The following is a 27281-nucleotide window of genomic DNA, read 5'->3' on the forward strand; positions in this document are numbered from 1 at the left end:
GCTTATTGTGTGTATCCCACGCACACACTGTAGGATGTAAGTTCCAGGAGAAGCTGCTTGAGACTTTGCCTTTAGAATCCGGCCCTGCACAGAGCAGGCGCTCGACCTATGGAGAAATAAACAGCCGCTTTCCACCCCGCGCAGGCGCATCTGGAGGGCTAACGGAGCCTCCCGCTTCCTGCGCCGATTGGTCATCGCCGATGACTGACGGAGGAGTGGTCGCAGGCGCACCAGGCCAGACCCAAAGCGGCTTCCCCCATTCTAAGACGCTGCTCCCTATGCCTATTGGCTACTGCTTATGACTGACGTAGAAAAATTTCCAATGGAAAGCAACCTCTTCGGGAAGAGGGCGGGCTCCGCGGGCAGTCAAATTTGCGCGGGTTGGGGCCCAGCGTAGTCATGGCCGCTTTCCGCGACATAGAGGAGGTGAGCCAGGGGTTGCTCAGCCTGCTGGGCGCCAACCGCGCCGAGGCGCAGCAGAGACGGCTGCTGGGGCGCCACGAGCAGGTGGTAGAGCGGCTGCTGGAGACGCAAGACGGTGCCGAGCAGCAGCTGCGAGGTGAGAGCTGGAGCGTGGGCGCGGGCCCACGGGGAACAGGGCCCGGGTGCTGGGAGCGGCCAACCAGGCCGACCTCAACACTCCTTCTTTCCTGGACTCTTCCATCTCCTGCCCTATCCCCTCTGGGACGGCCGCCTCTGAGCCCTCCGGGCTTTATGATAGCAACCATCCCCCGCCCCCCAGGGGTTTAGTGGTAAATATAGGAGCCCGGAGGGGTTGGCCTCTTCTGAGCGCTCCGTGAGCAGGAGCTGGGGGTCTCAGGGTTTGAATTGGAGCTCAGGAGTCAAAGCTCCGGGTTTGCATCCCAGCACCCGTCCCCATGTCCGCTGTGAGACTTGAGGTGAGTTTCCTAGCTTCTCTGTGCCTCAGCTTCCTTCCCTGTCAAATAGTTATGACAATAGCCCATCCCTTCTTCCTGAAGGCATTCAGATGTTTTTATGGATTACCTGCTGCTGCCAGGCCCTGGGCTTACCGCAACCTCCACCTCCCGGCTTCAAGATATTCTCCTACCTCAGCCTCCTGAGTAGCTGGGATTACAGGCGCTTGCCACCACACCCGCCTAATTTTTGTACTTTTAGTAGAGATGAGGTTTCACCACATTGACCAGGCTTGTCTCCAGCTCCTGACCTCAGGTAATCTGCCTGCCTTGGCCTCCCGTAGTACTGGGACTGCAGGCGTGAGCCACTGTGCCTGGCCCATCTTCACTATTTTTAACTGCACAGTTCAGTGGCGTTAAGCACATTCGCACTGCTGTGCAGCCATCATCACCATCATCTGTCTCCGGAACTTTCTCATCTTTCCAAACTGAAGCTCTGTCCCCATAAACCACTCACTCCCCATCCCCTTCTCAGACCCTGGCACCCACCAGGGATCTACTTTCTGTCTCAAATTTGACTCCTCTAGGAACTTCACAGAGGAATTGTACAATATCTACCCTTCATAATGGAATCATACAATATCTACCCTTTCGTGTCTGGCTTATTTCACGGAGCATAATGTCCTCCAGGTTCATCCATGTTATAGCCTGTGTCAGAATTTCCTTCCATTTTATTTACTTATTGTGAGACAGAGTCTCCCTCCATTGCCCAGGCTGTAATACAGTGGTGTGATCTTGGCTGACTGCAACCTCTGCCTCCCAGACTCAAGTGATCCTCTCACCTCAGCCTCCCATGTAGCTGAGAAGACACTTACGCACCACCATGCCCGGCTAATTTTTGTATTTTTAGTAGAGACAGGGTTTCACCATGTTGGCTAGGCTGGTCTTGAACTCCCAGCCTCAAGTGATCACCCGCCTTGGCCTCCCAAAGTGTTGGGATGACAAGTGTGAGCCACCACACCCAGCCAGAATTTCCTTCCATTTTAAAGCTGAGTCATATTCCATGATATAGAAGGATGGACCTCATTGTGTTAATTCATTCATCCATCCATGGACACTTGAGTTGTATCCACCTTTTGGCTGTGGTGAATAACACTGGTATGAACACGGGTGACCAAATATCTCTTCAAGACTCTATTTTTTTTTTTTTCAAGACAGAGTCTTGCCCTGTCGCCCAGGCTGGAGTGCAGTGGCGTGATCTTTGCTCACTGCAACCTGTGCCTCCCGGGTTCAAGCGATTCTCCTGCCTCAGCCTGCCAAGTAGCTGGGATTACAGGCACGTTCCAACACGCCCAGCTAATTTTTGTATTCTTAGTAAAGACAGGGTTTCACCATGTTGACCAGGCTGGTCTCGAACTCTTGACCTCGTGATCTGCCCGCCTCAGTCTCCCAAAGTGCTGGGAATATAGGCATGAACCACTGCACCCAGCCCAAGACTCTAGTTTCAATTCTTTTTTGTATTCCGCCAGAAGCAGATCAAATGGTAATTCAAAGTTTAATTTCTGAGGAATCGCCATACAGTTCTTGACAGCTGCAGTGCCAGGGGTTTCAGATGCCTTGTACAGTCACATTTTATGAGGAGGCCTGGGCTGAGCCTAGATTGGCCTATGGAGTCGGCCACAGGATGACTCACGAATGGTGTTCCTGGCAGCGTGGATTGCAAATGCAAAGGTCAGGAGGTGAGAATGAACTTGGCTAGCAGAAGATGAGCTCAGCAGCCGCCTGACTGCCAGGCCTGGTGAGCACCCAGGATGAGGCTGAATGTTATCCGAGTGTAATGTCCCAGGCAGGCTCTTCCCTCCTTCCCTCCTCCTCCTTCCACCCCTCCATTAACTCCCCCTCCTTTGATGGCTTAGGAGAACGGTGTGACTCAGCCAGCCTGGCTGTTAGCAGAATGGATGAGTCTGGGGCCAAGAAAACTGAGAGTCAGGATCCAGGGATCCTGGGCTTTGGGTCAAACAGATCCAGTTCATATCCTAGGTTTGGAGCTATGTACCTGTGGGCGAGTCACTGAACTCTGTCTCTGGACCTGTTTTTCATGTCGCAGATGCGGGGCAGAGGAGTAAAGTACACTCTCAGGCTGGCTGGGCGCAGTGGCTCATGCCTGTCATCCCAACATTTTGGGAGGCTGAGGTGGGTGGATCACTTGAGACCGGGAGTTCAAGACCAACCTGGTCAACATGGTGAAACCCGGTCTCTACTAAAATTACAAAAATTACAGGCACATGCCAACACGCCCAGCTAATTTTTGTATTCTTAGTAAAGACCGGGTTTCACCATGTTGACCAGGCTGGTCTCAAACTCTTGACCTCGTGATCTACCAGCCTCGGTCTCCCGAAGTGCCTGTAATTCCAGCTACTCTTGGGAGGCTGAGACAGGAGAATCACTTGAACCTGGGAGTTGGAGACTGCAGTGAGCTGAGGTCACACCACTGTATTCCAGCCTGGATGACAAAGCAAGACTGTCTCAAAAAAATAGGCCAAGCGCGGTGGCTCACGCCTGTAATCCCAACACTTTAGGGAGCTGAGGCGGGCAGATCACCTGAGGTCAGGAGTTCAGGACCAGTCTGGCCAACATGGTGAAACCCTGTCTCTACTAAAAATACAAAAATTAGCCAGGCATGGTGGCGCATGGCTGTAATCCCAGCTACTCGGGAGACTGAGGCAGGAGAATAGCTTGAACCCAGGAAGCAGAGATTGCAGTGAGCTGAGATCACGCCACTGTACTCCAGCCTAGGCAACAGAGCAAGACTCTGTCTCAAAAATAATAATAAAATAAAAGTTTAAAAAAAAAAAAAGTGCTGGGCGCGGTGGCTCATGCCTGTAATCCCAGCACTTTGGGAGGCCAAGGCGGGCAGATCACAAGGTCAGGAGATCGAGACCGTCTTGGCTAACACGGTGAAACCCCATCTCTACTAAAAATACAAAAAAAAATTAGCCTGGCATGGTGGCGGGCGCCTGTAGTCCCAGCTACCCGGGAGGCTGGGGCAGGAGAATGGCGTGAACCCGGGAGGCGGAGCTTGCAGTGAGCTGAGATCGCGCCACTGCACTCCAGCCTGGGCGAGAGAGCAAGACTCTGTCTCAAACAAAAAAAAAAAAAAAAAAAAAGGCTGGGTGCAGTGGCTCACAGCTGTAATCCAAGCACTTTGGGAGGCCGAGGCGAGCAGATCACAAGGGCAGGAGTTCCAGACCAGCCTGGCCAATATGGTGAAACCCCGTCTCTAGTAAAAATATAAAAATTAGCCAGGCGTGGTGGTGGGTACCTGTAATCCCAGCTACTCAGGAGGCTGAGGCAGGAGAATCACTTGAACCTGGGAGATGGAGGTTGCAGTGAGCTGAGACCGTGCCATTGCATTCCAGCCTGGGTGACAGAGCGAGACTCCATCTTTTAAAAAAAAAAAAAAAAAAAGTGTCCCCTCAGAGAGCTGTGTGAGAATATGTCAAGTAGGAGCTCCTTATAATGAACGGCCATGGGGTAGAGATTACTATTCAGGGAAGAATTCAAGAAGAGTCCATTGTCCCTCGGGAGGGCGGACAGACAGCGGGTGGGAAGGCTGTGTGAGCCAGCCGGAGCCTCAGCTGTCCTAACAGGAAATCAGCAGGCACCATCTGAACCAGACCCATCAAGAAATAGCAGCATAAGCAAGTTACTTAGAAATGTGAAGGCCAGTGCCAGAGAAAACAGCTAAAACTTGAAAGTGGCTGCTTCAGAGGGGCGGAGAGGCTTGGAGAAGGGTGTGTGCGTATGTGTTTATGTTTGCAGAACCATATACATGTCATACTGTGATTAAAAATAACTTAATGTGAGTTTCTAAAACTTAAACATGGGCCTTTTGGGAAGCATTTAATCTGCTTTCTCTGAGTTGGCAGGTTTCTAGGAAGGAACAGTAGCCATTTTTGTTTTGGTTTGGTTTGGTTTGGGTTTTTGAGAAAGGATATCTCTCTGTCACCCAGGCTGGAGTGCAGTGGCACAGTGACAGCAGTAATGGCTCACTGCAGCCTCAACCTCCCTGGTTCAGGTGATCCTCCCATCTCAGCCTCCTAAGTAGTTGGGACTACAGGTACACACCACAACGCCTAGTTAATTTTTTGTATTTTTAGTAGAGATGGGGTTTTGCCACGTTGCCTAGGGTGGTCTCAAACTCCTGGGTCCAAGCGATTCTTCTGCCTTGGCCTCTCAAAGTGCTGGGATTCCAGGCACGAGCCACTGTGCCCAGCCACCAGTAGTGTTTTTTGTTTTTTTTTAAATAAGACGGAGTTTTGCTCTTGTTGCTCAGGCTGGAGTGCAGTGGCACGATGTCGGCTCACCACAATCTCCTCCTCCCGGGTTCAAGCGATTCTCCTGCCTCGGCGTCCCGAGTAGCTGGGATTATAGGCATGCGCCACCATACCTGTCTAATTTTGTATTTTTAGTAGAGACGGGGTTTCTCCATGTTAGTCAGGCTGGTCTTGAACTCCTAACCTCAGGTGATCCACCCGCCTTGGCCTCCCAAAGTGCTGGGATTACAGGCGTGAGCCACTGTACCAAGCCTTTTTTTTTCACCCCGCAAGGTCACATATTTTATTTTCCTTTTTTTTTTTTTTTTTTTTACTATTATTATATTTTAAGTTCTGGGATACATGTGCAGAAAGTGCAGGTTTGTTACATAGGTATACACATGCCATAGTGGTTTGCTGCACCCATCAACCCATCCCCATCATCTACATTAGGTATTTCTCCTAATGTCATCCCTCCCCTAGCCCCCAACCCCCTAATTTTTGTATTTTTAGTAGAGACGGGGTTTCACTGTGTTGGCCAGGCTAGTCTCAAACTCCTGACCTCATCATCTGCCTGCCTCGGCCTCCCAAAGTGCTGGGATTACAAGCGTGAGCCACCGTGCCTGGCCTAATTTTTGTATTTCTAGTAGAGATGGGATTTTACCACGTTGGCAAGGCTGGTCTTGAACTCTTGACCTTAAATGATCCACCCACCTTGGCCTCCCAAATTGCTGGGATTACAGGCGTGAGCCACCGCACCTGGCCAAGATGTTTTTGCTGTTTCTGGGTGTTTTGTTCAACACCTTTTTTTTTTTTTTTTTTTTTTTTTGAGAGGGAGTCTGGCTCTGTCGCCCAGGCTGGAGTGCAGTGGCCGGATCTCAGCTCACTGCAAGCCCCACCCCCTGGGTTCAGGCCATTCTCCTGCCTCAGCCTCCCGAGTAGCTGGGACTACAGGCCACCTCGCCTGGCAATTTTTTTTTTTGTATTTTTTAGTAGAGACGGGGTTTCACCGTGTTAGCCAGGATGGTCTCGATCTCCTGACCTCGTGATCCGCCCGTCTTGGCCTCCCAAAGTGCTGGGATTACAGGCTTGAGCCACCGCACCCGGCCTCAACACATTTTTATTTCGGGTAGGTGCTGGAGACAAAAAGTGAATAGAAGATGCGGTATCTGATTTGAAGTAGAAAGGTGAGGAAGGAATAATTCAGTGTGCCGGGGCTGTCCTGGAAGCACAGCTGCACTCTGGGAGGGAGAGGAGAGCGCCCCACTGCCTGAGCAGGGCATCACCCTGGAGGCCTTGAAGGCCAGGTATGGGTGTGCCTGCTGGGCGGGAGCATGGGGACATTCCATGGAGCACAGGGGCCCAGGTGAGAACCGAGGCGTATGTGCAAAATGATGAACAGAGAGAAAAGTTCATGCTAGGGAGAAAGAAGGCTGTTTAGGATTGTGAAGATGTAAAAGGAGATCTGGGCTTTATCCTGGAGACACTGGGGAGCCATGGTAGGTCTTTGAGCAGGGGAGTGACTTCCCACTTGGCCTCTCATGCAGCGGAGAGCAGAATGGATTGGCAGATTGGCTTAGGGAGAGACCAAAACGTCAGGCGGGGTAGGAGGAGCAGCAGGAAAGCATTAGGGTGGTCTCGGAGGGATGGGGGACCTGCATGAGGAAGATGAGGAGTGGAGCTGAGCAGGAGGAAGGGAGCTGCCCGGCTTGCAAGGCTCATTGGATGTGGAAAGTGAGTCCTGTGCTTCTTGCTATAAACGTGTTGTGTGTGTGTATGTGTGTCTTTGTGTCTGTGTGAGACACAGTCTCACTCTGTCACTCAGACTGAAATGCAGTGGCGCCATCTTGGATCACTGCAGCCTCAACCTCCTGGGCTCACACGATCCTCCCACCTCAGCCTCCCAAGCAGCTAGGATTGCAGACCTGTGCCACCACAGCTGGCTAATTTTTTTTCACTTTTTTTTTTTTTTTTTTTTTTTTGTTGAGACGGAGTCTTGCTCTGTAGCCCGGACTGGAGTGCAGTGGCCGGATCTCAGTTCACTGCAAGCTCCGCCTCCCGGGTTCACGCCATTCTCCTACCTCAGCCTCCCGAGTAGCTGGGACTACAGGCGCCCGCCACCTCGCCCGGCTAGTTTTTTGTATTTTTAGTAGAGACGGGGTTTCACCGTGTTAGCCAGGATGGTCTCGATCTCCTGACCTCGTGATCCGCCCGTCTCGGCCTCCCAAAGTGCTGGGATTACAGGCTTGAGCCACCGCGCCCGGCCTTTTTTTTTTTTTTTTTTCTAAGACGGAGTTTCACTCTTATTGCCCAGGCTGGAGTACAATGACGCGATCTCAGCTCACTGCAGCCTCCGCCTCCTGGGTTCAAGTGATTCTCCTGCCTCAGTCTCCTGAGTAGTTGGGATTACAGGCATGTACCACCACACCCGGCTAATTTTGTATTTTTGGTAGAGATGGGGTTTCTCCATGTTGGTCAGGCTAGTCTCGAACTCCCAACCTCAGGTGATCTGCCTGCCCTGGCCTCCCAAAATGCTGGGATTACAGGTGTGAGCCACTGTGCCCAGCCTTTTTTTTTTTTTTTTTTTTGAGATGGAGTTTCACTCAGCCGCCCAGGCTGGAGTACAGTGGTGCGATATCGGCTCACTGCAGCCTCCACCTCCTGGGTTCAAGTGATTCTCCTGCCTCAGCCTCCCAAGTAGCTAGGATTACAGGCACCTGCCACCACATCCAGCTAATTTTTTGTGTTTTTAATAGTGACGGGATTTTACCATTTTGACAAGGCTGGTCTTGAACTCCTGACCTCAGGTGATCTGCCCGCTTCAGCCTCCCAAAGTTCTGGGATTACAGGTGTGAACCACCACGCCCAGCCTAATTTTTTTAGTTTTGTAGAGAGAGGATCTCCCTATGTTGCCCAGGCTTGAACTCTTGGCCTCAAGCAATCCTCCTGCCTCAGGCTCCCAAAGTGCTAGGATTACAGGCATGAGCCACCATGTCTGGCCAACTATTTTGTTATAAACTATTTTAGGTGTGTGAAGAAGGATGAGGTTTTATCTTTGGTGTATTTAAATGTGTTTTGGTGAAACAGTAGTCGTACAAGTTGCCAGTGGGACTCTCTGGACACAGGGCTGCAGATAAGAAGGGGCATGTTTCTTGCCAATGGAGGTGGCAAACCACCTTCTCTCTGCTCTCCTTGGGGAAGGACAGACCCTAGGGAGCCTGCTTCTCTCCACCCTGCAGAGATCCTCACCATGGAAAAGGAAGTGGCCCAGAACCTTCTCAACGCAAAAGAGCAGGTGCACCAGGGAGGCGTGGAGCTGCAGCAGCTGGAAGCCGGGCTTCAGGAGGCCGGGGAGGAGGACGCCCATCTGAAGGCCAGCCTCCTATATCCTTTTCTGCTAGGGGTCAGTCTTGCTAGAAAACATGCATAGGGCCAGCCGCAGTGGCTCGCGCCTATAACCCCAGCACTTTGGGAAGCCCAGGTGGGAGGATCTTGTTGCCCAGGAGTTGGACACCAGCCTGGGCAACAGATACCCTATCTCTACAAAAATAAAAAAATTAAGCCGGGTGCAGTGGCTCATGTCTGTAATCCTAGCACTTTGGGAGGCCGAGGAGGGCGGATTATGAGGGCAGGAGATCGAGACCATCCTGGCTAACACAGTGAAACCCCGTCTCTACTAAAAATACCAAAAAAATTAGGCAGGTGTGGTGTCCGGCGCCTGTTCCCAGCTACTCAGGAGGCTGAGGCAGGAGAATGGCATGAGCCCAGGAGGCAGGGCTTGCAGTGAGCTGAGATCACGCCACTGCACTCCAGCCTGGGCAACAGAGTGAGACTTTGTCTCAATAAGTAAATAAATAAATACATGAATAAATAAGCAAGCAAGCTGGGCATGGTGGTACACGCCTGTAGTCTCAGCTACTTGGGAGGCCGAGGTGGAAGGATTACTTGGGCCTGGGAGATTGAGGCTGCACTCCAACCTGGGTGACAGAGCAAGACCCTGTCTCAAAAAAAAAAAAAAGAGACCAAGCGCAGTGACTCACACCTGTAATTACAGCACTTTGGGAGGCTGAAGCAGACAGATCACTTGAGGTCAGGAGTTCGAGACCAGCCTGGCCAACATGGTGAAATCCTGCCTCTACTAAAAATACAGGAATTAGCAGGCGGTGGTGGTGTGCGCCTATAATCCCAGCTACTCAGGAGGCAGGGGCTTGAGAATCACTTGAACCTGGGAGGCGGAGGTTGCAGTGAGCTGAGATCACGCCACTGCACTCCAGCCTGGGTGACAAAGCAAAACTCTGACTCAAAGTAGAAAGTGTGTGTAGATAGAGCCAAGACACTGGGCCTCCCAGCTGCAGTTAGCGCAGGGGCAGCCCTCTCAAAAGCTGGGGTCCTTAACCACCTGCCCTACTCAGCTCACCAGAGAGCTGGAAGAGCTCAAGGAGATCGAGGCAGATCTGGAGCGACAGGAGAAGGAGGTCGACGAGGACACGACAGTCACAATCCCCTCGGCCGTGTAGGTTCTGCCAAAGCGTGTGCCTGCCTGTGCCTCCTTGTGCAGTCCGGCTCTTGGTTGAAGTCAGTGCTGGGTAACTTACTTTCTTTCTTTTTTTTTTTTTTTGTCTTCCTGTAGGTACGTGGCTCAACTTTACCACCAAATTAGTAAAATTGAGTGGGATTATGAGTGTGAACCAGGGATGATCAAAGGCAGTATCCTTTTTGGGGAGCCATTTTAACCCTTATGCACTGTAGGTAGGGATGTAAAATGGTGCATAGCAAGACCCTGTAAAAATTAGCCAGGTGTGGTGGTGTGCACCTGTAGTCCCAGCTACCTGGGAGGCTGAGGTGGGAGGATCACTTGAGGCCAGGAGTTTGAGACCAGCCTGGGTATCAGTGAGACCCCGTGACTACAATAAATATACAGTAAAGTATAGCAGCCCAGGTGTGGTGGCTCGCGCCTGTAATTCCAGCACTTTGGGAGGCCGAGGCGGGCAGAACACCCGAGGTCGGGCGTGGTGGCGCATGCTTGTAGTCCCAGCTACTCAGGAGGCTGAGGCATGAGAATCGCTTAACCCCAGGAGGCAGAGGTTGCAATGAGCCGAGATTGCGCCACTGCACTCCAGTCTGGCCTACAGAATGAGACTTTTGTCTCTAAAAAAAAAAAAAGGTAAAGGCAGTATCCTTTTCCCCATGAAAAGGGGTTGTGTGAGGGGCTGTGTGTCCCAGACTTTCCTTACATCTGTGCCTCAGTCCATCATGGCCCCAGTGTGGCCCAGCCCATCCACCTGGACAGCACCCAGCTCTCCAGGAAATTCATCAGCGACTACCTCTGGAGCCTCGTGGACACCGAGTGGTAGCCAGGAGCCTCGTGGCTGCGTCTTCCACCCAGCGGGCATCTGCTGTGGTCGGATCCTCGGATCTATTTCAAATGAAATGTGTGCACAGATTTTTTTTTTTTTTTTTTTTTTGTTAGACAGAGTTTCATTCTTGTAGCCCAGGCTGGAGTACAATGGCACAATGTCAGCTCACAGCAACCTCTGCCTCCCGGGTTCAAGCGATTCTCCTGCCTCAGCGTCCCAAGTAGCTGGGATTACGGGCGTGTGTCAACACTCCCAGCTAATTTTTTGTATTTAGTAGAGATGGCGTTTCACCATGGTGGTCAGGCTGGTCTTGAACTCCTGACCTCAGGTGATCCACCCACCCCAGCCTCCCAAAGTGCTGGAATTACATGTGTGAACCACCGTGCCCAGCTAGACTTCCTTTTTTTTTTTTTTTTTTTTTTTTTTTTTTGAGACGGAGTCTCGCTGTCGCCCAGGCTGGAGTGCAGTGATGTGATCTCAGCTCACTGCAAGCTCCGCCTCCGGGTTCACGCCATTCTCCTGCCTCAGCCTCCTGAGTAGCTGCCACCACGCCCGGCTAATTTTTTATATTTTTAGTAGAGATGGGGTTTCACCATGTTAGCCAGGATGGTCTCAATCTCTTGACTTTGTGATCCACCCACCTTTGCCTCCCAAAGTGCTGGGATTACAGGTGTGAGCCACCGCGCCTGGCTTTTTTTTTTTTTTTTTTTTTTTTTTACTAGATTTCTTTTTCTCCTGATTTTGGCCTCAGCTCAGTAACCAACGGGAGTCGACTTATCCATGCCAGGCCTGCAGTTTCACATCTGTGGCAAGATGGGACAGATGACACTGCTGTATTCGATGACAGCTCCCAGGTGTTACAAGGCTGGCCCTCATTCATTCAGGGGGTATGTTTGAGTGCCACGGTGTGCCCAGACTCTGCTAGGCACCAGAGAGACAAGACACAAGTGACGTGGCTCTCCTCCCACTGCTGACGGAGGAGTCCACACAAAAGCAGACAACACTCTAGAACTAGAGAGAGGCCCAGATTGTGACAGGAGCCACACCAGAGTGTGCTTCATGGAGGACGGAAGCAACTTTTGTGCCTGGACTTAAAAAGATAAGCCGGCCAGTGCAGTGGCTCAGGCCTGCAATTCCAGCACTGTAGGAGGCAGAGGCGGGCAGGTCACTTGAGCCCAGGAGTTGGAGACCAGCCTGGGGAACATGGCAAGACCCCTTCTCTACAAAAAAGTTAAAAAATTTGGCCTGGCGCAGTGGCTCATGCCTGTATAATCCTAGCACTTTGGGATCTAAAACACAACACTTCCCAGCTGCCCTTGTAGTTAAGGTCTGGCCAGTGAAATGTACGTGAAAGTGTTACATGACACTTCTAGAAGGGTTCTTAAATGACAAGTACAACCTTTCTTCCCCCTTCCTATTTCCTGGAATGTGGGCGTGATGGCTGGAGCCCTGGCAGCCATACTGCCACATGTACAGACGAGTGCAGTCCCTTAGGGATGACAGGAGCCTGGTTCCCCGATGATAGCAGAGCCAGATATCAACACAGACTTATAAATGGGGGAGAGAAGGGAGAGAACCAACCTCAACTTCTACCTTGTGTAAGCTGCTGGTTTGGGGGGTTTTCTGTGACAGATACCAAAATAAGTCCTAACTGATTGAACATGTACTCCAGTCCAGGGCCAGCCAATCAATGTGTTCATCATTCTCCCATCCTCGGTGTTTTGGGTACCACTAAGGGAAGGAGGCTTGCACATCACCTGCCTGCCTGAGGGAGGAGAGAGGGAGGTGGGGTCCCGCCCACACGGTTGTCCCCGGATACAGCTTTGTCCTTGGATGTGTTAGTTCCATGAACTTGGACTTGGGTTTCATGTTGCTTTCCATGACTGAACTTTAAGTGCAGTTCTTTCTTAATCAGGGGTGTTTTTAGGCAGAGGGAACAGTCAGCTTTAACAGCTTCTGAGCATGTTCCACGGACACTGAAATGGTCCGTTCAGGTGACCCTCAGGTCCTGGGGTGAGAAGGCTGAACTGGTGGCCTCCAGGGAGATCAACCTAGAAAAGAGGGATAAGGGCCGGGCGTGGTGGCTCACGCCTGTAATTCCAGCACTTTGGGAGCCTGAGGTGGGTGGATCACAAGGTCAAGACGTCAAGACCATCCTGGCCAACACGGTGAAACCCCCCAACACTTTGGGAGGCTGAGGTGGGTGGATTACAAGGTCAGGAGATCAAGACTATCCTGGCTAACATGGTAAAACCCCATCTCTACTAAAAATATAAAAAACTAGCCTGGGCCGGGTGCGGTGACTGACGCCTGTAATCCCAGCACTTTGGGAGACCAAGGCGGGCAGATCACGAGGTCAGGAGATCTAGACCATCCTGGCCAACACGGTGAAACCCCGTCTCTACTAAATATACAAAAAAATTAGCCAGGCATCATGGCGGGCGCCTGTAGTTCCAGCTACTCGGAAGGCTGGGGCAGGAGAATGGTGTGAACCCGGGAGGCGGAGCTTGCAGTGAGCTGAGATCGCGCCACTGCACTCCAGCCTGGGCGACATAGTGAGACTCCGTCTCAAAAAAAAAAATATCCTGGCGTGGTGGTAGGCACCTGTAGTCCCAGCTACTCGGGAGGCTGAGGCAGGAGAATGGCGTGAATCTGGGAGGCGGAGCTTGCAGTGAGCCGAGATTGTGCCACTGCACTCCTGCCTGGGCAACAGCAAGACTCCATCTCAAAAAAAAAAAGAAAAGAAAAGAGGGGGCTGGGCATGGTGGCTCATGCCTGTAATATCAGCAACTTTGGAAGGCTAAGGCAGGTGGGTTACCTGACATCAGGAGTTCAAGACCAGCCTGGCCAGCATGGTGAAACCCCGTCTCTACTAAAAATACAAGTTAGCCAGGCGTGGTGGCAGGCACCTGTAATCCCAGCTACTCTGGAGGCTGTGGCAAGAGAGTCGCTTGAACCCAGGAGGTGGAGGCTGTAGTGAGCCGAGATCGTGCCATTCCACTCCAGGCTGGGCAACAAGAGTGAAACTCCATCTCAAAAAAAAAAAAAAAAAAATTTTTAAGGGATTTTTGAGTCTAGCCCTGAAATATCAGAAATCTCAGTCCATTCGGCTTGCAAAGATTCTGAGAATGGTGGGCCTGGGTTTAGATGTGTTCCTAGAAGCCCTTGGGGCTGTTTTAATTTTCCAAGTTCATGGATTTTCTCTCTTTTTTCTTTTCTTGAGATAGTCTCACTCTGTCACCCAGGCTGGAGTGCACTGGCACGATGTCGGCTCACTGCAGCCTCAACCTCCTGGGCTCAAGCAAACCTCCCACCTCAGCCTGGGAAGCAGCTGAGACTACAGGTGCATGCCACCGTGCCCAGGTAATTTTTGCACTTTTTGTAGAAATGGGATCTTGCTATGTTACCCAGACCGGTCTCAAACTCCTGGGCTCAAGTGATCCTCCCACTTTGGCCTCCCAAAGCGCTGGGATTAGGGGCATAAGCGACAGCACCCGGCCGGTTCTTTTATGTGACCTGAACAGGGAGCAGAGTCCTCTATTTGTGCCTCTGACCCCCAAAGATCTGAAGACCTGAAGCAGAGCAGGGCTTTTCTGCCTCAGCTCTAGTGACATTGGGCCCGGCCGTTCTGTGTGTTGGGGGCTGTCCTGGGCGTCATAGGACAGTTAGTGTCATCCCTGGCCTCCACCCACCAAATGCCAGTAGTTCCCCCTCAGCCTTAACAACAGGAAATGTCTCCAGCTGTTGCCAGTGTCCCTTCCGGGAGGAAGTCACACAAAGCCTCTCGCCTGCCTTGAAGCCTCAGGCAGGGACCAGTTTGCAAGTCAGGTGTCAGTGCCAGGGTTGGCTGAGCCTGCTGTCACCTTTGTGGTCATTCCTTCCCGCACACGGGACAGGGTGCCTCCACTGGCCGGTTCTCCGGTGCAACTGTGGGTGCCAGGAGTGGAGTGGGCCCAGCCCATGCATGGCTGAGAGTCCTGGGGTGGGGGAATGGGCACGTTTCCCTCTCGTCCTGCAAACTGCAGCTCCAAGTGCCCTGGAGAGAAAGCAGGCATGGGGACAGAGGGGCCGCAGTGACGAGGGTTCTGGGAGCCCAGGTTTATCTGTACCCCTGGCCCAGGGCCCGTGCCCCCCCACCCTGGGGTTGGCGCTCCCTCCCCACAGGAATGGCCTGGCTTTGTTCCCAGAGGGGGCCAAGGAGCTATTGCCCTGCCCTGTCACTCCACATCCCCTCCACCCCAGCAACCTGGACCTCAGTTTCCCCAAGGAAGAGACGGTCCCATCAGGGGGCCTGTGCTGGGGCTCAGAGAGGCCCTGTGCCCACCACCCACATCCCCGTTCCCATCCCCCTCAGGCAGGTCCAGGGTCCCCTCTATGGGGAGAGTGAGTGGGAGAGGAACGCGGCCTGGTGGGGGCCCAGCGGGCGGGTTCCGGGAGGTGCCTGATCTCCGGGGCCGGGAGAGGCCCCACTCCGCATGCCTGGCCCCTGACTCACTGCCCAGTGCTGGCTGAGTGCCCAGGACAGCCTGAGGCCGGTGGCCCCCAGCCCCGCCCCTCCCACCCCCGCCCCCGTTTGTTCTCCGTCTGAGAGCTGCCCCTTCGGCCACCGGCTCTTTCCTGAATGATGGAGGCTGGCCAGAGGCTTGTTGATGGCTCAGCCCAGCCCTGCTGAGGTGGGAGTAAAGTTTCAGGCCCCAGGACGTGGGGCTCCACACTGGTCCCTGCAGCACTGAGGATCAACCCCAGGACCATCCATTTTACAGATGGGGAAACTGAGGCACGCAGGACAAGGACGACCCTGGATTCTGAACTTAAGCAGCGAAGCCCCCCAATGCCCCCCAGGGGCAGGGTGATCTCACTCGGGGCCAGGGCAGCGTGTTTGCATCAGCAGCCCCTGGAGGATGACGCTGGCTTCTCAGATGGGAGGCAGCTCCTTTGAGGAGTCCACCTTGTGTCCGAAGCCACCCAGGTGGGAAGCGGCCAAGCCAGGGTGGGCATCCACACCTGCACCTGCCCGAGCCCCAGAGGGCGGCAGGGGGGCAGCCCAAAGCTCTAGCCACTTAGTCATTATTGGCAGGAGGTGTGCAGGCCACGAACTCACACCACGGCCAGTCCCCTGCTCGTAACTGGTGTTTCTGGGGACAGGCGCCCAGGGAGTCTCGAGGCTGAAGCCTTCCTCGGGCTCTGCTGCTCACTGGGCAGCTTCCCCTGAGGACTAGACTCGGGTCCCTTTCCCCAGACTCCCAGGCCCTGGTGGGGGTAAAGTGCGGTAAAGTGCATCCTCAGCCAATAGTGGAGGCCACCCAGAGGGGCAGGCGGCCGGGAGCAGCTTGGGATGGCTGCGCCTTTTTTTTGAGACGGGGTCTCGCTCTGTCGCCCAGGCTGGAGTGCAGTGGCCGGATCTCAGCTCACTACAAGCTCCGCCTCCTGGGTTCACGCCATTCTCCTGCCTCAGCCTCCTGGGTAGCTGGGACTACAGGCACCCACCACCATGCCCAGCTAATATTTTTTTTTTTTTTAGTAGAGATGAGGTTTCACCGTGTTAGCCAGGATAGTCTCGATCTCCTGACTTCATGATCCGCCCGTCTCGGCCTCCCAAAGTGCTGGGATTACAGGCTTGAGCCACCGCGCCTGGCCTTTTTTTTTTTTGAGACAGGGTCTCACTCTGTTGCCTAGGCTGGAGTGCAGTAGTGTGATCACAGCCTCACTGCAGCCTCGAATTCATCGGCTCAAACAATCCGCCTGCCTCAGCCTCCTGAGTAGCTGGGGCCAAGCCTTTCATGCAACCCTCCTCTGGCCTGGCATTCAGTGCCCCTTCCCTGATAGTTCTGGACTAAGACGTGCTCAAGGTTCTTCCTAGTTTATGGTTAAAAGAAACATCATGGCCGGGTGCAGTGGCTCACCCCTGTAATCCCAGCACGTTGGGAGGCTGAGGCAAGCAGATTACGAGGTCAGGAGTTTGAGACCAGCCTGGCCAAGATGGTGAAACCCCATCTCTACTAAAAATACAAAAATTAGTTGAGCGTGGTGGCACATGCCTGTAATGCCAGCTACTTAGGAGGCTGAAGCAGGAGAATCGCTTGAACCCAGGAGGCGGACATTGCAGTGACCTGAGATCACACCACTGCACTCTAGCCTGGGTGACAGAGCAAGACTCCGTCTCAAAAAAAATAAAGAAAGAAACAGATCGCAATAGGGCTTGCCTGTGCACAGGAAGCAAGCTTCCAAGGCTGGATTTGAACCCAGGGTTGTCGGGTCTGAAGCTTCAGTTTCGCTTCTGGGATGGACAGGATGGGAGAGGCCAGGAAGACCAGTTTTGTGTCATTGGCATGACAGTGCTTGGGTTCTGCGGGGGACCCCCCCTGAGGTCTGGGACTACAGCCTCCAGGCAACTCATCTAGGAATGTGGGCCACCCTTGTCCACTCTCACAGTGGCTCCACAACCTCCAGTGACCTCATATATATATATACACACACACATATATGTATATATATTTTTTGAGATGGAGTCTTGCCCTGTCACCCAGACTGGAGTGCAATGGCGTGATCTCGGCTCACTGCAACCTCCGCCTCCTGGGTTCAAGCGATTCTCTTCCCTCAGCCTCCCAAGTAGCTGTGATTACAGGCACCTGACATCACGTCCCACTAATTTTTGTATTTTTTTAAGTAAAGACGGGGTTTCACCAGGTTGGCCAGGCTGGTCTGGAACTCCTGACCTCAGGTAATCCACCCACCTCGGCCTCACAAAGTGCTAGGATTACAGCCACTGCGCCTGGCTGGCCTCCCATATTTACTTAGAAATGTGAACTGGGCCAGGCACTGTGGCTCATGCCTGTAATCCCAGCACTTTGGGAGGCCAAGGCAGGAAGATTGCTTGAACTGAGGAGTTCAAGACCACCCTGGACAACACGGTGAGACTCCTGTCTCTACAAAAGACCTAAAAAATTAGCCAGGCATGGTAGCATGCACCCATAGTCCTGGCTACTTGGGAGGCTGAGGCAGGAGGATTGCCACAACCCTGGGAGGTCAAGGCTGCAGTGAGCTAGGATCGCACCACTGCACTCCAGCCTGGGTGACAAAGCGAGGCCCTGTCTCAAAAAAAAAAAAAAAAAAAGAGGGGAGGGGAGGAGGGGAAGAAGGAAGGGAGGGACGGAGGGAGGGACGGAGGGAGGGAGGGAGGGAGGGAGGAAGGGAGGGAGGGAAGGAGAGAGAGAGAGAGAAAGGAAAGGAAGGAAGGAAGAAAGAAAAGAAAAAAAGAGAAATGTGTGCTGTAAGCCTGTGGCCGGCCAGGCCCTCCTTCATGGAGTCACACCCCGGTGGAGGCCACTGTGTCAGGCTTTCTGCAGGCGGGTGTCAGAGCCAGGGCTTTAATTCGAGCTGTGCTCTTAATCCCTACCCACAAATGAACACTGTGGGGTGGCGGGGGGGTTCTCTGTGGCTCTGTGGGAGGCCCAGGGAGGAGGCGTCATTTGTCCCAGACTTGAGTCCCCAGGGGATAAAGGTGTGGAGACTGAGCCAGGCAGGGGACACAGCAAGGCTGGCATGGAGGAGACAGGGGGATAGCAGGAGGGCAGGGTCCTTGATCACGCCAGGCCTGCAGTCCACAGGGCAATGTGGGGAGGATTTTCCGATTCCAAGACAAACCCCAGCTCTGGGAGAAGGGAACCTGACATGGACCCCTTGACACAGTGGCCCCACCTGTCTAGGTGGCTGATGTCATTATTTACCCCCAAGCTCCCCGCTCCCCATCCCAGGAAAAGCCCCAGAGCAGCCCAGCCCAGGGGAGGGACGACTCCGGATGGAGCAGAAAGTTGCCAGGAAACCCAAGCGGCCGTGCTCAGTGGGGTGATGGGGACCAGGGACTCCCACTCAGAACCCTCAGTGGCTTTTTTATTCCTTCATCATCATGGAAAATCACTGCCTGCAAGGGAGGAAAGTGCTGACCCCAGACTGGGGAGGTTGGGGGGGACTAGGCCAGGGCCAGCTGCAGGGCCGGGCAGCCTACACCCCTCTCCCCACCTCCCTCCGGCAGCCCTGGCTCAGCCCAGAGACTCAGGCTGACTCACGGCAGACAGCTGTGGTCTGGGATGCCTCGGGCTGCTGGAAGAGGAACGGCCTGGGGACAGGAGACGGGGAGGGACAGCAGGGGGACATTAGTTGTGGGTGTCAGACTTGCTGGGAGTGGGGCAGATTCCTCCCACCTTCCACTCTGTCCTGGCCAGAGCTGTTGAGCCTGCGGAGACAGGACAGGACCACCAGCCCTCATCTGGTCTGCAGGGGTGGCGTTCCCCAAGCTGCAGGCTGCCCCCGGCCCTGCAGGACAAGCGCCTTTGGGCGGGTGCTGAGCCTGTGGACCAGGGAGCCAGAAGCTCATTTTACCAGCGCCCCGTTCTGAGCCAGAGAACTGGAACTGGCGAGGATCAGAATCCAGCCACAGTGACCCGAGACTCCTATTTCCCTCTGTAAAATGGGTGGCTGTCACCCTCCCTCCCTTCGGCGACCACCAGGGCAGAACAATAGATGGTCAGGAAACTCTGAATGTCTGCAGGTCTGTGTCACCCTCAAAGTAAAGCCCTGGTACAGGCTCCCAATGCAGCAGCCAAGGCTGGATACCAGAATCTTCCATCACCTCTGTCCTCTCCTCTGGGTCATGCCCCACCCGTGCTGTGCACCCGGTCCCCCCACCCCTGCCTGGGGATGCACCCCGGTCCTGCCCACCCCCACCCCCCGTCTCAGTCTCAGTACCCTTGAGCCGCCACCTCCCAGGCCCTCCCGTTTTCCTGGCCATCTGAGCCCACTTATCCTGTTTGCCACTTGGTTGAGCACCAATTTCGTCAATCAAGCAATTATCGAGCGCCTGTGTGCAGGCTCCGGGACGCTTCCTGTGTGGGCTGCTCCATTTTCCCTCCCAGGGGCGTTTTGGAAGCTTCCCAAAACAAAAGGCGGAAGGCAGGAAGGAAGTGCCACCCTGTGGACGCGGGAAAGATGGCAGGCCCTGCCTTTGTCTCCGGGCGCCTGCGCAGCCCCCATCCCATCCCACTTCCAGAGGCCCTGGGGAGGGGGAGATTAGCTTTGTCTCCATTGTCGGGGGGAGAAACTGAGGCTCTGAGGTGCCCGTCACCCCGCGAGTCAGTGGCAGAGCCAGGATGTGAACCCAGGTGGCCTGGTCAGTCTGCTCTTTTTGAATTTTTGTGGTGTTTTGTTTTTTGAGACGGAGTTTCGCTCTTGTTGCCCAGGCTGGAGTACAATGGCGGGATCTCAGCTCACAGCAGCCTCTGCCTCCCAGGTTCAAGCAATTCTCCTGCCTCAGCCTCCTAAGTAGCTGGGATTACAGGCATGCGCCAATACGCCCGGGTAATTTTGTGTTTTTAGTAGAGACGGGGTTTCTCCAGGTTGGTCCGGCTGGTCTCAAGCCCCCAAGCTCAGGTGATCTGCCCAGGTTGGTCTCCCAAAGTGCTGGGCTCAAGAGATCCTCCCACGTCAGCCTCCCAAGTAGCTGGGACTACAGGTGTACACCATCACACCTGGCTGGTAATTTTAAAATTTCTTTGTTGTTGTTTGTTTTTTTAAGGCAGAGTCTCGTTCTGTCACCTGGAGTGCAGTGGCACGATCTTGGCTCATTGCAACCTCAGCCTCCCGAGTTCAAGAGATTCTCCTGCCTCAGCCTCCCGAGTAGCTGGGATTACAGGTACGCGCCACCACACTTGGCTAATTTTTGTATGTTTAGTAGAGACGGGGTTTTACCATTTTGGCCAGGCTGGTCTTGAACTCCTGACGCGGGAAAGATGACAGGCCCTGCCTTTGTCTCCGGGCGCCTGCGCAGCCCCCATCCCATCCCACTTCCAGAGGCCCTGGGGAGGGGGAGATTAGCTTTGTCTCCATTGTCGGGTGGAGAAACTGAGGCTCTGAGGTGCCCGTCACCCCGCGAGTCAGTGGCAGAGCCAGGATATGAATGCAGGTGGCCTGGTCAGTCTGCTCTTTTTGAATTTTTATGGTGTTTTGTTTTGTTTTTTGAGACGGAGTTTCGCTCTTGTTGCCCGGGCTGGAGTACAATGGCGGGATCTCAGCTCACTGCAGCCTCTGCCTCCCAGGTTCAAGCAATTCTCCTGCCTCAGCCTCCTGAGTAGCTAGGATTACAGGCATGCGCCAATACGCCTGGGTAATTTTGTGTTTTTAGTAGAGACGGGGTTTCTCCAGGTTGGTCAGGCTGGTCTCAAACCCCCAACCTCAGGTGATCTGCCTGCCTCAGCCTCCCGGAGTGCTGGGATTATAGGGGTGAGCCTGGAAATTTTAGAATGTTTTTTAGAGATGGGGTCTTGCTATATTGCCCAGACTGCTCTTGAACTCCTAGGCTCAAGCAATCCTCCTGCCTCAGGCTCCCAAACTGCTGGGATTACAGGCATGAGCCGTGATCCCCGGCCACGTTTGTGGGCCTAACCACCCCAGTGTCGTGTCACCCCCAGGCCGACCCTGTCCCTCCTTCAATCCACCCAGTAAGGCACCATTACCTGGGCTTCATCAGCCCGTCCCTGTTGGGTTTAGGCCGTGGGAGGCAGTGGTGGGAGATAGAGCCTGGAGCAGGGGATGGGCTGGACTCTTTCCCCGCTCCCTCTGCCGGGGACCACATGTGTAGCAGTTCTTTCCCTCCTATGAGTTTCTGGCTCCCACCAGCTCCCAGGCTCCAGAAACCACGTCTTCCCTCTCCTGGTTTTGTGGTGGTGACGCTTTCTGCTGTTGCTTATTTCTGGGTTACCTCACTGTCCCCCCGTTTCATCTTGAACATTTTTTGTGATTTTAATTGTAATCCAATACACCTCACATAAAATTGACCATGTTAACCCTTTTTTTGAGACGGAGTCTCTCTCTGTCGCCCAGGCTGGAGTGCAGTGGCGTGATCTCAGCTCACTGCAACCTCCGCCTCCTGAGTCCAAACGATTATCCCGCCTCAGCCTCCCAAGTAGCTGGAATTACAGGCACCCACCAGCACGCCTGGCTAATTTTTTTGTATTTTTAGTAGAGGCGGGGTTTCACTATGTTGGGCAGGCTGATCTCGAAGTCCTGACCTTGTGATCTGCCCGCCTCAGCCTCCCAAAGTGCTGGAATTACAGGCGTGAGCCACCGCACCCATCTTTCATTTCTTTTATCCCCTGTAGTGTCCCACAAGCCTACGAGAGAGCGTGGTTCGCAGTAAGCACTCAGCATTTGTCGAGTGAATGAATGGACGAGCAGAGGACTTGACAAAATCTCCAACTCAGACAGGCGACAGCAGAGAACGCACTCACCAGGTCAGCCATCACAGCACAGGCCAGGTACCGTGGCAGCCCATGGAGACTGCATGTTGCCCAGAGTTCTGGGAAAATCTTCCCCTTCTGGGTCCTTCTCCTGGGGAGTCCAATCCACAAACAGATGAAAGAAGGAAGCGAGGCTGGCCTGGGCGGGGGCTCACACCTGTAATCCCAGCACTTTGGGAGGCTGAGGCGGGCAGGTTACCCAAGGTCAGGAGTTCAAGACCAGCCTGACCAACATGGCGAAACCCCGTGTCTACCAAAAATTCAAAAATTAGCCAGGCATTGGCTGGGTGCGGTGGCTCATGCCTGTAATGCAAGCATTTTGGGAGGCTAAGGTGGGCAGATCACAAGGTCAGGAGATCAAGACCATCCTGGCTAACACAGTGAAACCCCGTCTCTACTAAAAATACAAAAAATTAGCCGGGCGTGGTGGCGAGCGCTTGTGGCCCCAGTTACTTGGGAGGCTGAGGTGGGAGAATGGCATTAACCCAGGAGGCGGAGGTTGCAGTGAGCTGAGATGGCGCCACTGCACTACAGCCTGGGCGGTAGAGCAAGACTCCATCTCAAAAAAAAAAAAAAAAAAAATTGCCAGGCATAGTGGCACTCGCCTGTAATCCCAGCTACTAGGGAGGCTGAGGCAGGAGAATTGCTTGAACCTGGGAGGCGGAGGTTGCAGTGAGCCAAGATCATGCCACGGCTCTCCAGCCCGGGGCGACAGAGCCAGACTCCATCTCAAAAAAAAAAAAAAAAAAAAAGCGAACAGAAGAAAGTGCATCGAGTTTAGACAAACTGGTTCATTTAAGAAATTTAATTGATCACAGTAAGACATTCAGGCTACAAAAACCTTCTATACAGTGGTTTAAAAAGTGACACCCGTCTCCCAGAAGCCACTCATACATACAGCGGGGACATCATTCTCCCGAAAAGCGTTGCACACAGTCCAGTTCGTGCAAATAATCTTTGTACATAAAGAAGAGGCATTTCAGAGACAATAACCCACTACGCAGGGCCCCGAGAATAGTCACTGAACAAATACAGCAACCAGGCTTTGCATAAATAAATAGATTTTATATATACGTATATATATATAAGTGATAACAGTTTCAACCAATATACAAAGTGCAAACATAACAAAAAACCCCACTATCTGTCCAGGGACGCATTTACATGCTCCGGAACCAGAAAGGCTTGTCATGGTTCCCTGCACTGGGGGGGCACAGTTTTCGTCCCTGGGGACAACAGCCAATCCCTGTGACATCTTCACACCGGGAATCTGAGGGAGGCTGTCACTCTCTCTCGGGTCATCAGTGCAACAGTAACATTTAGGGCAATTTCAGAAAGAACCTGAAGTCCCATCAAACAATCCAGACTGGAGGATTTACTTTTTTTTTTATAGTTTTATTTATTCGAGATAGGGTCTTGATCTGTTGCCCAGGCTGGAGTGCAGTAGCTCGATCGTGGCTCACTGCAACCTCCACCTCCTGGGCTCAGGTGATCCTCCTGCCTCAGCCTCCCGAGTAGCTGGGATCACAGGCACGTACCACCGCACCCCGCTGATTTTTAACTTTTTGATTTTTGTAGCGATGGGATCTCGCTTTGTTGCTCAGGCCTGGTCTCCAACTCCTGAAAATCTTCCCCTTCTCGGTCCTTCTCCTGGGGAGTCCAATCCACAAACAGATGAAAGAAAGGAGTGAGGCCGGCCTGGGCAGTGGCTAACACTTGTAATCCCAGCACTTTGGGAGGCTGAGGTGGGCAGATCACCCAAGGTCAGGAGTTCAAGACAAGCTTGACCAACATGGTGAAACCTCGTCTCTACCAAAAATTCAAAAAGTAGCCAGGCGTTGGCTGGGCGTGGTGGCTCACGCCTGTAATGCAAGCATTCTGGGAGGCTAAGGTGGGTAGATCAGGAGGTCAGGAGATCAAGTGATCCTTCTGACTCAGCTTCCCAAAGTGCTGGGATTACAGGGGATTACAGGCATGAGGCACCTGTGTCTGGCCAACTTCATTTTTTAAGAGATGGGGTCTTACTATGTTGCCCAGGCTGGAGTGCAGTGGCATAATCATAGCTCACAGCAGCCTCAAATGCCTGAGCTCAAACCATCCTCCCACCTTAGCCTCGCCATGCCTGGCCAGAGGACACAGGCTTCTGATGCACCAGGCATGTGTTTTTGTTTTGTTTTGTTTTGTTTTGTTTGAAACAAGTTTCGCTTTTGTCACCCAGGCTGGAGTGCAATGGCACGATCTCAGCTCACTGCAACTTCCAACTCCTGGGTTCAAGCGATTCTCCTGCCTCAGCCTCCCGAATCGCTGGGATTACAGGCACGCACCACCACACCCAGCTACCTTTTGTATTTTTTGTAGAGACAGAGTTTCACCATGTTGGCCAGGCTGGTCTCGAACTCCTAACCTCAGATGATCCGCCCTCCTCGGCCTCCCAAAGTGCTGGGATTACAGGTATGAGCCACCGCGCCCGGCCACCATGCATGTTTTAAACACATACCCATCAATGACAAGATCGGGGATGTGAATGGCTTGGAGGCATTTGCATAGTAGTGGAGGCACTAGGTGAGCAGACATAAAGAAGACAATGGCAGTTCTCGATATTCACCATCACGGCTTTGAAGTCCCGGTCAACCTGCCCCTGTCTGTCTCTGGCATTCATTGACACAGGCTTTCCCTGGCCTGGGATCCCATCCCAACACACACGACAGAAAACAGTGCAAAATAACACAGATGCTGAATTTACACAATGTACAACTCTGAACTGAGAAAGTGCAAGGAGACCACAGGAATGGAAGTGGGTAGGGGTGGGGAGGGCGGGCACCAGGCTGGCGTCCTGACAGCCACACCTGGGTGCAGGCCACGTGTCCTCATGGCCAAAGTGAGGACACACCTGGGTGCCTGGTCAAGGTATCTCAGGCACTTAATAAATATTAAGGGTGACCAGAGACTCAGGCTCTCCCTCTGGGAAGTGGCATCATTTGGTGAATGAGTTTGGTCTCAGTGCCACCACGGATTCAGCCAGATCAGTTCTGACGCCACGAATCCCTTTTCCTGGTTTGAGGAAGGTACAAGCCCAGCTTGAAAGACACCGGGTGAGTCATGATTCGGGGGTGACAGGGCAAAGGCTAACTTGGCTGTTGAGCAAGGCTTGCATAGAAGAGGTAAACACGTTGACTCCTGAGTTTAAGGGTTCGGCTTAGAGACTGGTGGACGAGGCAGGGCCGGGGGTCCCGTTGGTGACATCTGCTATCGTGTGTTGAAAGTCACTTGCTTCTCTGGACCTGACGTCCCCTGCCCTTTCATCTTCCATGTTTGAGGATTGTGTCACGGTGGAGAGAAACTCAAAACTTCCAAATGGACGTGTCATCTTGGCATCCCTGGGCCTGTTTCTCTTCTTCACAAGTAAAGAAAGAAACCAAAAATCCCAACCCAAGCCACTGCATGGACACTGTCCGAAGCCTGTTCTGCCTCCCAGATGAATAAATATATAAAACAAAGCTCTGGCAGGCAATGCTTTGGTCTTCTCTGTCTTTGACTGAAACGAGGCCGGCGAGGTCTCAGGAAGGGTTCTGGGCAAGGACGGACTCCAGGGACTCCAGGAAGATGTTCACGCCACGTCATCCTCCAGACTGACCATCTGTCTCTGCCAACAAATGGTAAACAGCGGAAACTATCAGTCCAGCATTCAGGAAACTCGGCCGGAGGCCACCTACTTCTCACCTCCTGGGCTCGGCAGCCTCCCACATCCTGATCCCTCAGCATGTTCCCCCAGGAGCCGCCAGAGGGAGACGGTGAGTACACGATTCACTCACTTCCCACCGCTCGCAGGGCAAAAGCCAAAGTCCTCCCTGGTGGCCCACGAGGCTCTGCACAACCAGCCTGGTCGCCTCCTGCCTTTTTTTTTTTTTTTTTTTTTTTTTGAGATGGAGTCTGGCTCTGTCTCCCAGGCTGGAGTGCAGTGGCCGGATCTCAGCTCACTGCAAGCTCCGCCTCCCGGGTTTACGCCATTCTCCCGCCTCAGCCTCCCGAGTAGCTGGGACTACAGGCGCCCGCCACCTCGCCCGGCTAGTTTTTTATATTTTTTTAGTAGAGACAGGGTTTCACCGTGTTCGCCAGGATGGTCTCGATCTCCTGACCTCGTGATCCGCCCGTCTCGGCCTCCCAAAGTGCTGGGATTACAGGCTTGAGCCACCGCGCCCGGCCGGCCTCCTGCCTTTTTACCCCTCTTTGCTCCAGCTACAACGGCCTCAAACCCAACAGGCACGGTCCAGCCTCAGGGCCTTCGCACAGGCTGTTCCTCTGGCTCAGAGAAACCTACCTACCCTAAACCCCTTGTCTGAAGATCAAGGCGGGCATGGTGGCTCACGCCTGCAATCCCAGCATGTGGGGAGGCCAAGGCGGGTGGATCACTTGAGGTCAGGAGTTCGAGACCAGTCTGGGCAACATGGCGAAACCTCATCTCTACTAAAAATACAAAATTCCCCGGGCATAGTGTTGTAATCCCAGCTACTCAGGAGGCTGAGGCTGAGGCATGAAAATTGCTTGAACCCAGGAGGCAGAAGTTGTAGTGAGCCAAGATCGCAACACTGCACTCCAGCCTGGGTGACAAAGCAAGACCCTGTCTCAAAACACCACCACCACCACACACACAAAACACCTCCTCTCCCTTCCTCCCTCCCAGCCCTTTGGAAACCCTTCTTTGAGTTTTGTTTTGTTTTGTTAACAGACAAAGTCTTGCTCTGTCACTCAGGCTGGAGTGCAGTGGTGCAATCACGACTCACTGCAGTCTTGACCTCCTGCTTTAGCCTCCCTAGTAGCTGTAACTATAGGCGCTTGTCTAGGCTAAATTTTTATTTTTTTGCAGAGATGGGGTCTTGCTATGCTGCCCAGGCTGGTCATGAACTCTGAGCTCAGGTGATTCACCTGCTCAGCCTCCCCAAGTTCTGGGATCACATGTATGAACCACCGTGTCCGGCCTCTGAACTCCTTTTTTTTTGAAATGGAGTTTTGCTCTTGCCACCCGGGCTGCAGTGCAGTGGTGGGATCTCGGCTCACTGCAACCTCCGCCTCCCGGGTTCAAGCGATTTTTCTATCTCAGCTTCCCAAGTAGCTGGGATTACAGGTGCCCACTACCACGCCCAACTAATTTTTTGTATTTTTAGTAGAGACGGGGTTTCCTTATGCTGGGCAGGCTGATCTTGAACTCCTGACCTCAGGTGATCCGCCACCTTGGCCTCCCAAAGTGCTGGGATTACAGGCGTGAACCACCGCGCCCGGCCTCTGAACTCCTTTTGACTTTCTTTGCTCTGTCACCATCTGATGGAACTCTATTTGCTGATCCAGCGTTCCTCTACATCACCGAGGCCATTGTCCACTGACATTCTGAACGAGCGCACAGAAGCATTCACCTAATGCCGTCCTCGATCTGGAGGGCTGGGGAAG

General features: G+C 53.3%; 2 protein-coding genes across 3 annotated transcripts in view; one reads left to right on the forward strand and one right to left on the reverse strand.

The window, feature by feature from the left end:
• The first annotated feature begins 355 nt into the window (after positions 1 to 355).
• On the forward strand, positions 356 to 23173 carry SPC24 (SPC24 component of NDC80 kinetochore complex). Of its 2 annotated transcripts, XM_073016951.1 has the most exons (9): positions 357 to 559; positions 8431 to 8594; positions 9604 to 9704; positions 9822 to 9898; positions 10439 to 10623; positions 13776 to 13911; positions 19785 to 19902; positions 20120 to 20236; positions 21702 to 23173. In XM_073016951.1, the coding sequence occupies exons 1-5, from the start codon at positions 400 to 402 to the stop codon at positions 10543 to 10545; spliced, it is 609 nt and encodes a 202-aa protein (XP_072873052.1). In that variant the 5' UTR covers positions 357 to 399; the 3' UTR covers positions 10546 to 10623; positions 13776 to 13911; positions 19785 to 19902; positions 20120 to 20236; positions 21702 to 23173. The 2 variants fall into 2 exon arrangements, with proteins under 2 accessions (XP_072873053.1, XP_072873052.1); XM_073016952.1 differs by lacking the exons at positions 10439 to 10623; positions 13776 to 13911; positions 19785 to 19902; positions 20120 to 20236; positions 21702 to 23173 and having other exon boundaries at positions 356 to 559; positions 8431 to 8575; positions 9600 to 9704; positions 9822 to 10188.
• The window catches only part of LDLR (low density lipoprotein receptor), a 43618-nt gene continuing 38966 nt past the window's right edge, over positions 22630 to 27281 (reverse strand). Inside the window, exon 18 of the mRNA XM_073016950.1 lies at positions 22630 to 25482. Within this exon, the coding sequence (XP_072873051.1) occupies positions 25447 to 25482 (36 nt within the window). The 3' untranslated portion in view covers positions 22630 to 25446. The remainder of the gene's footprint in view (positions 25483 to 27281) is intronic.

This window comes from Chlorocebus sabaeus, chromosome 6 (assembly GCF_047675955.1).
Source record: "Chlorocebus sabaeus isolate Y175 chromosome 6, mChlSab1.0.hap1, whole genome shotgun sequence".
NCBI classification, from domain to species: Eukaryota; Metazoa; Chordata; class Mammalia; order Primates; family Cercopithecidae; genus Chlorocebus; species Chlorocebus sabaeus.

Bases quoted from the DNA above. Each gene is read 5' to 3' on its own strand.
- SPC24 (XM_073016951.1), top strand. From the start codon at position 400: ATGGCCGCTTTCCGCGACATAGAGGAGGTGAGCCAGGGGTTGCTCAGC. The intron at 8,595-9,603 runs GTCAGTCTTGCT...TGCCCTACTCAG, and splicing joins TATATCCTTTTCTGCTAGGG to CTCACCAGAGAGCTGGAAGA. The intron at 9,899-10,438 runs GTATCCTTTTTG...TCTGTGCCTCAG, and splicing joins ACCAGGGATGATCAAAGGCA to TCCATCATGGCCCCAGTGTG.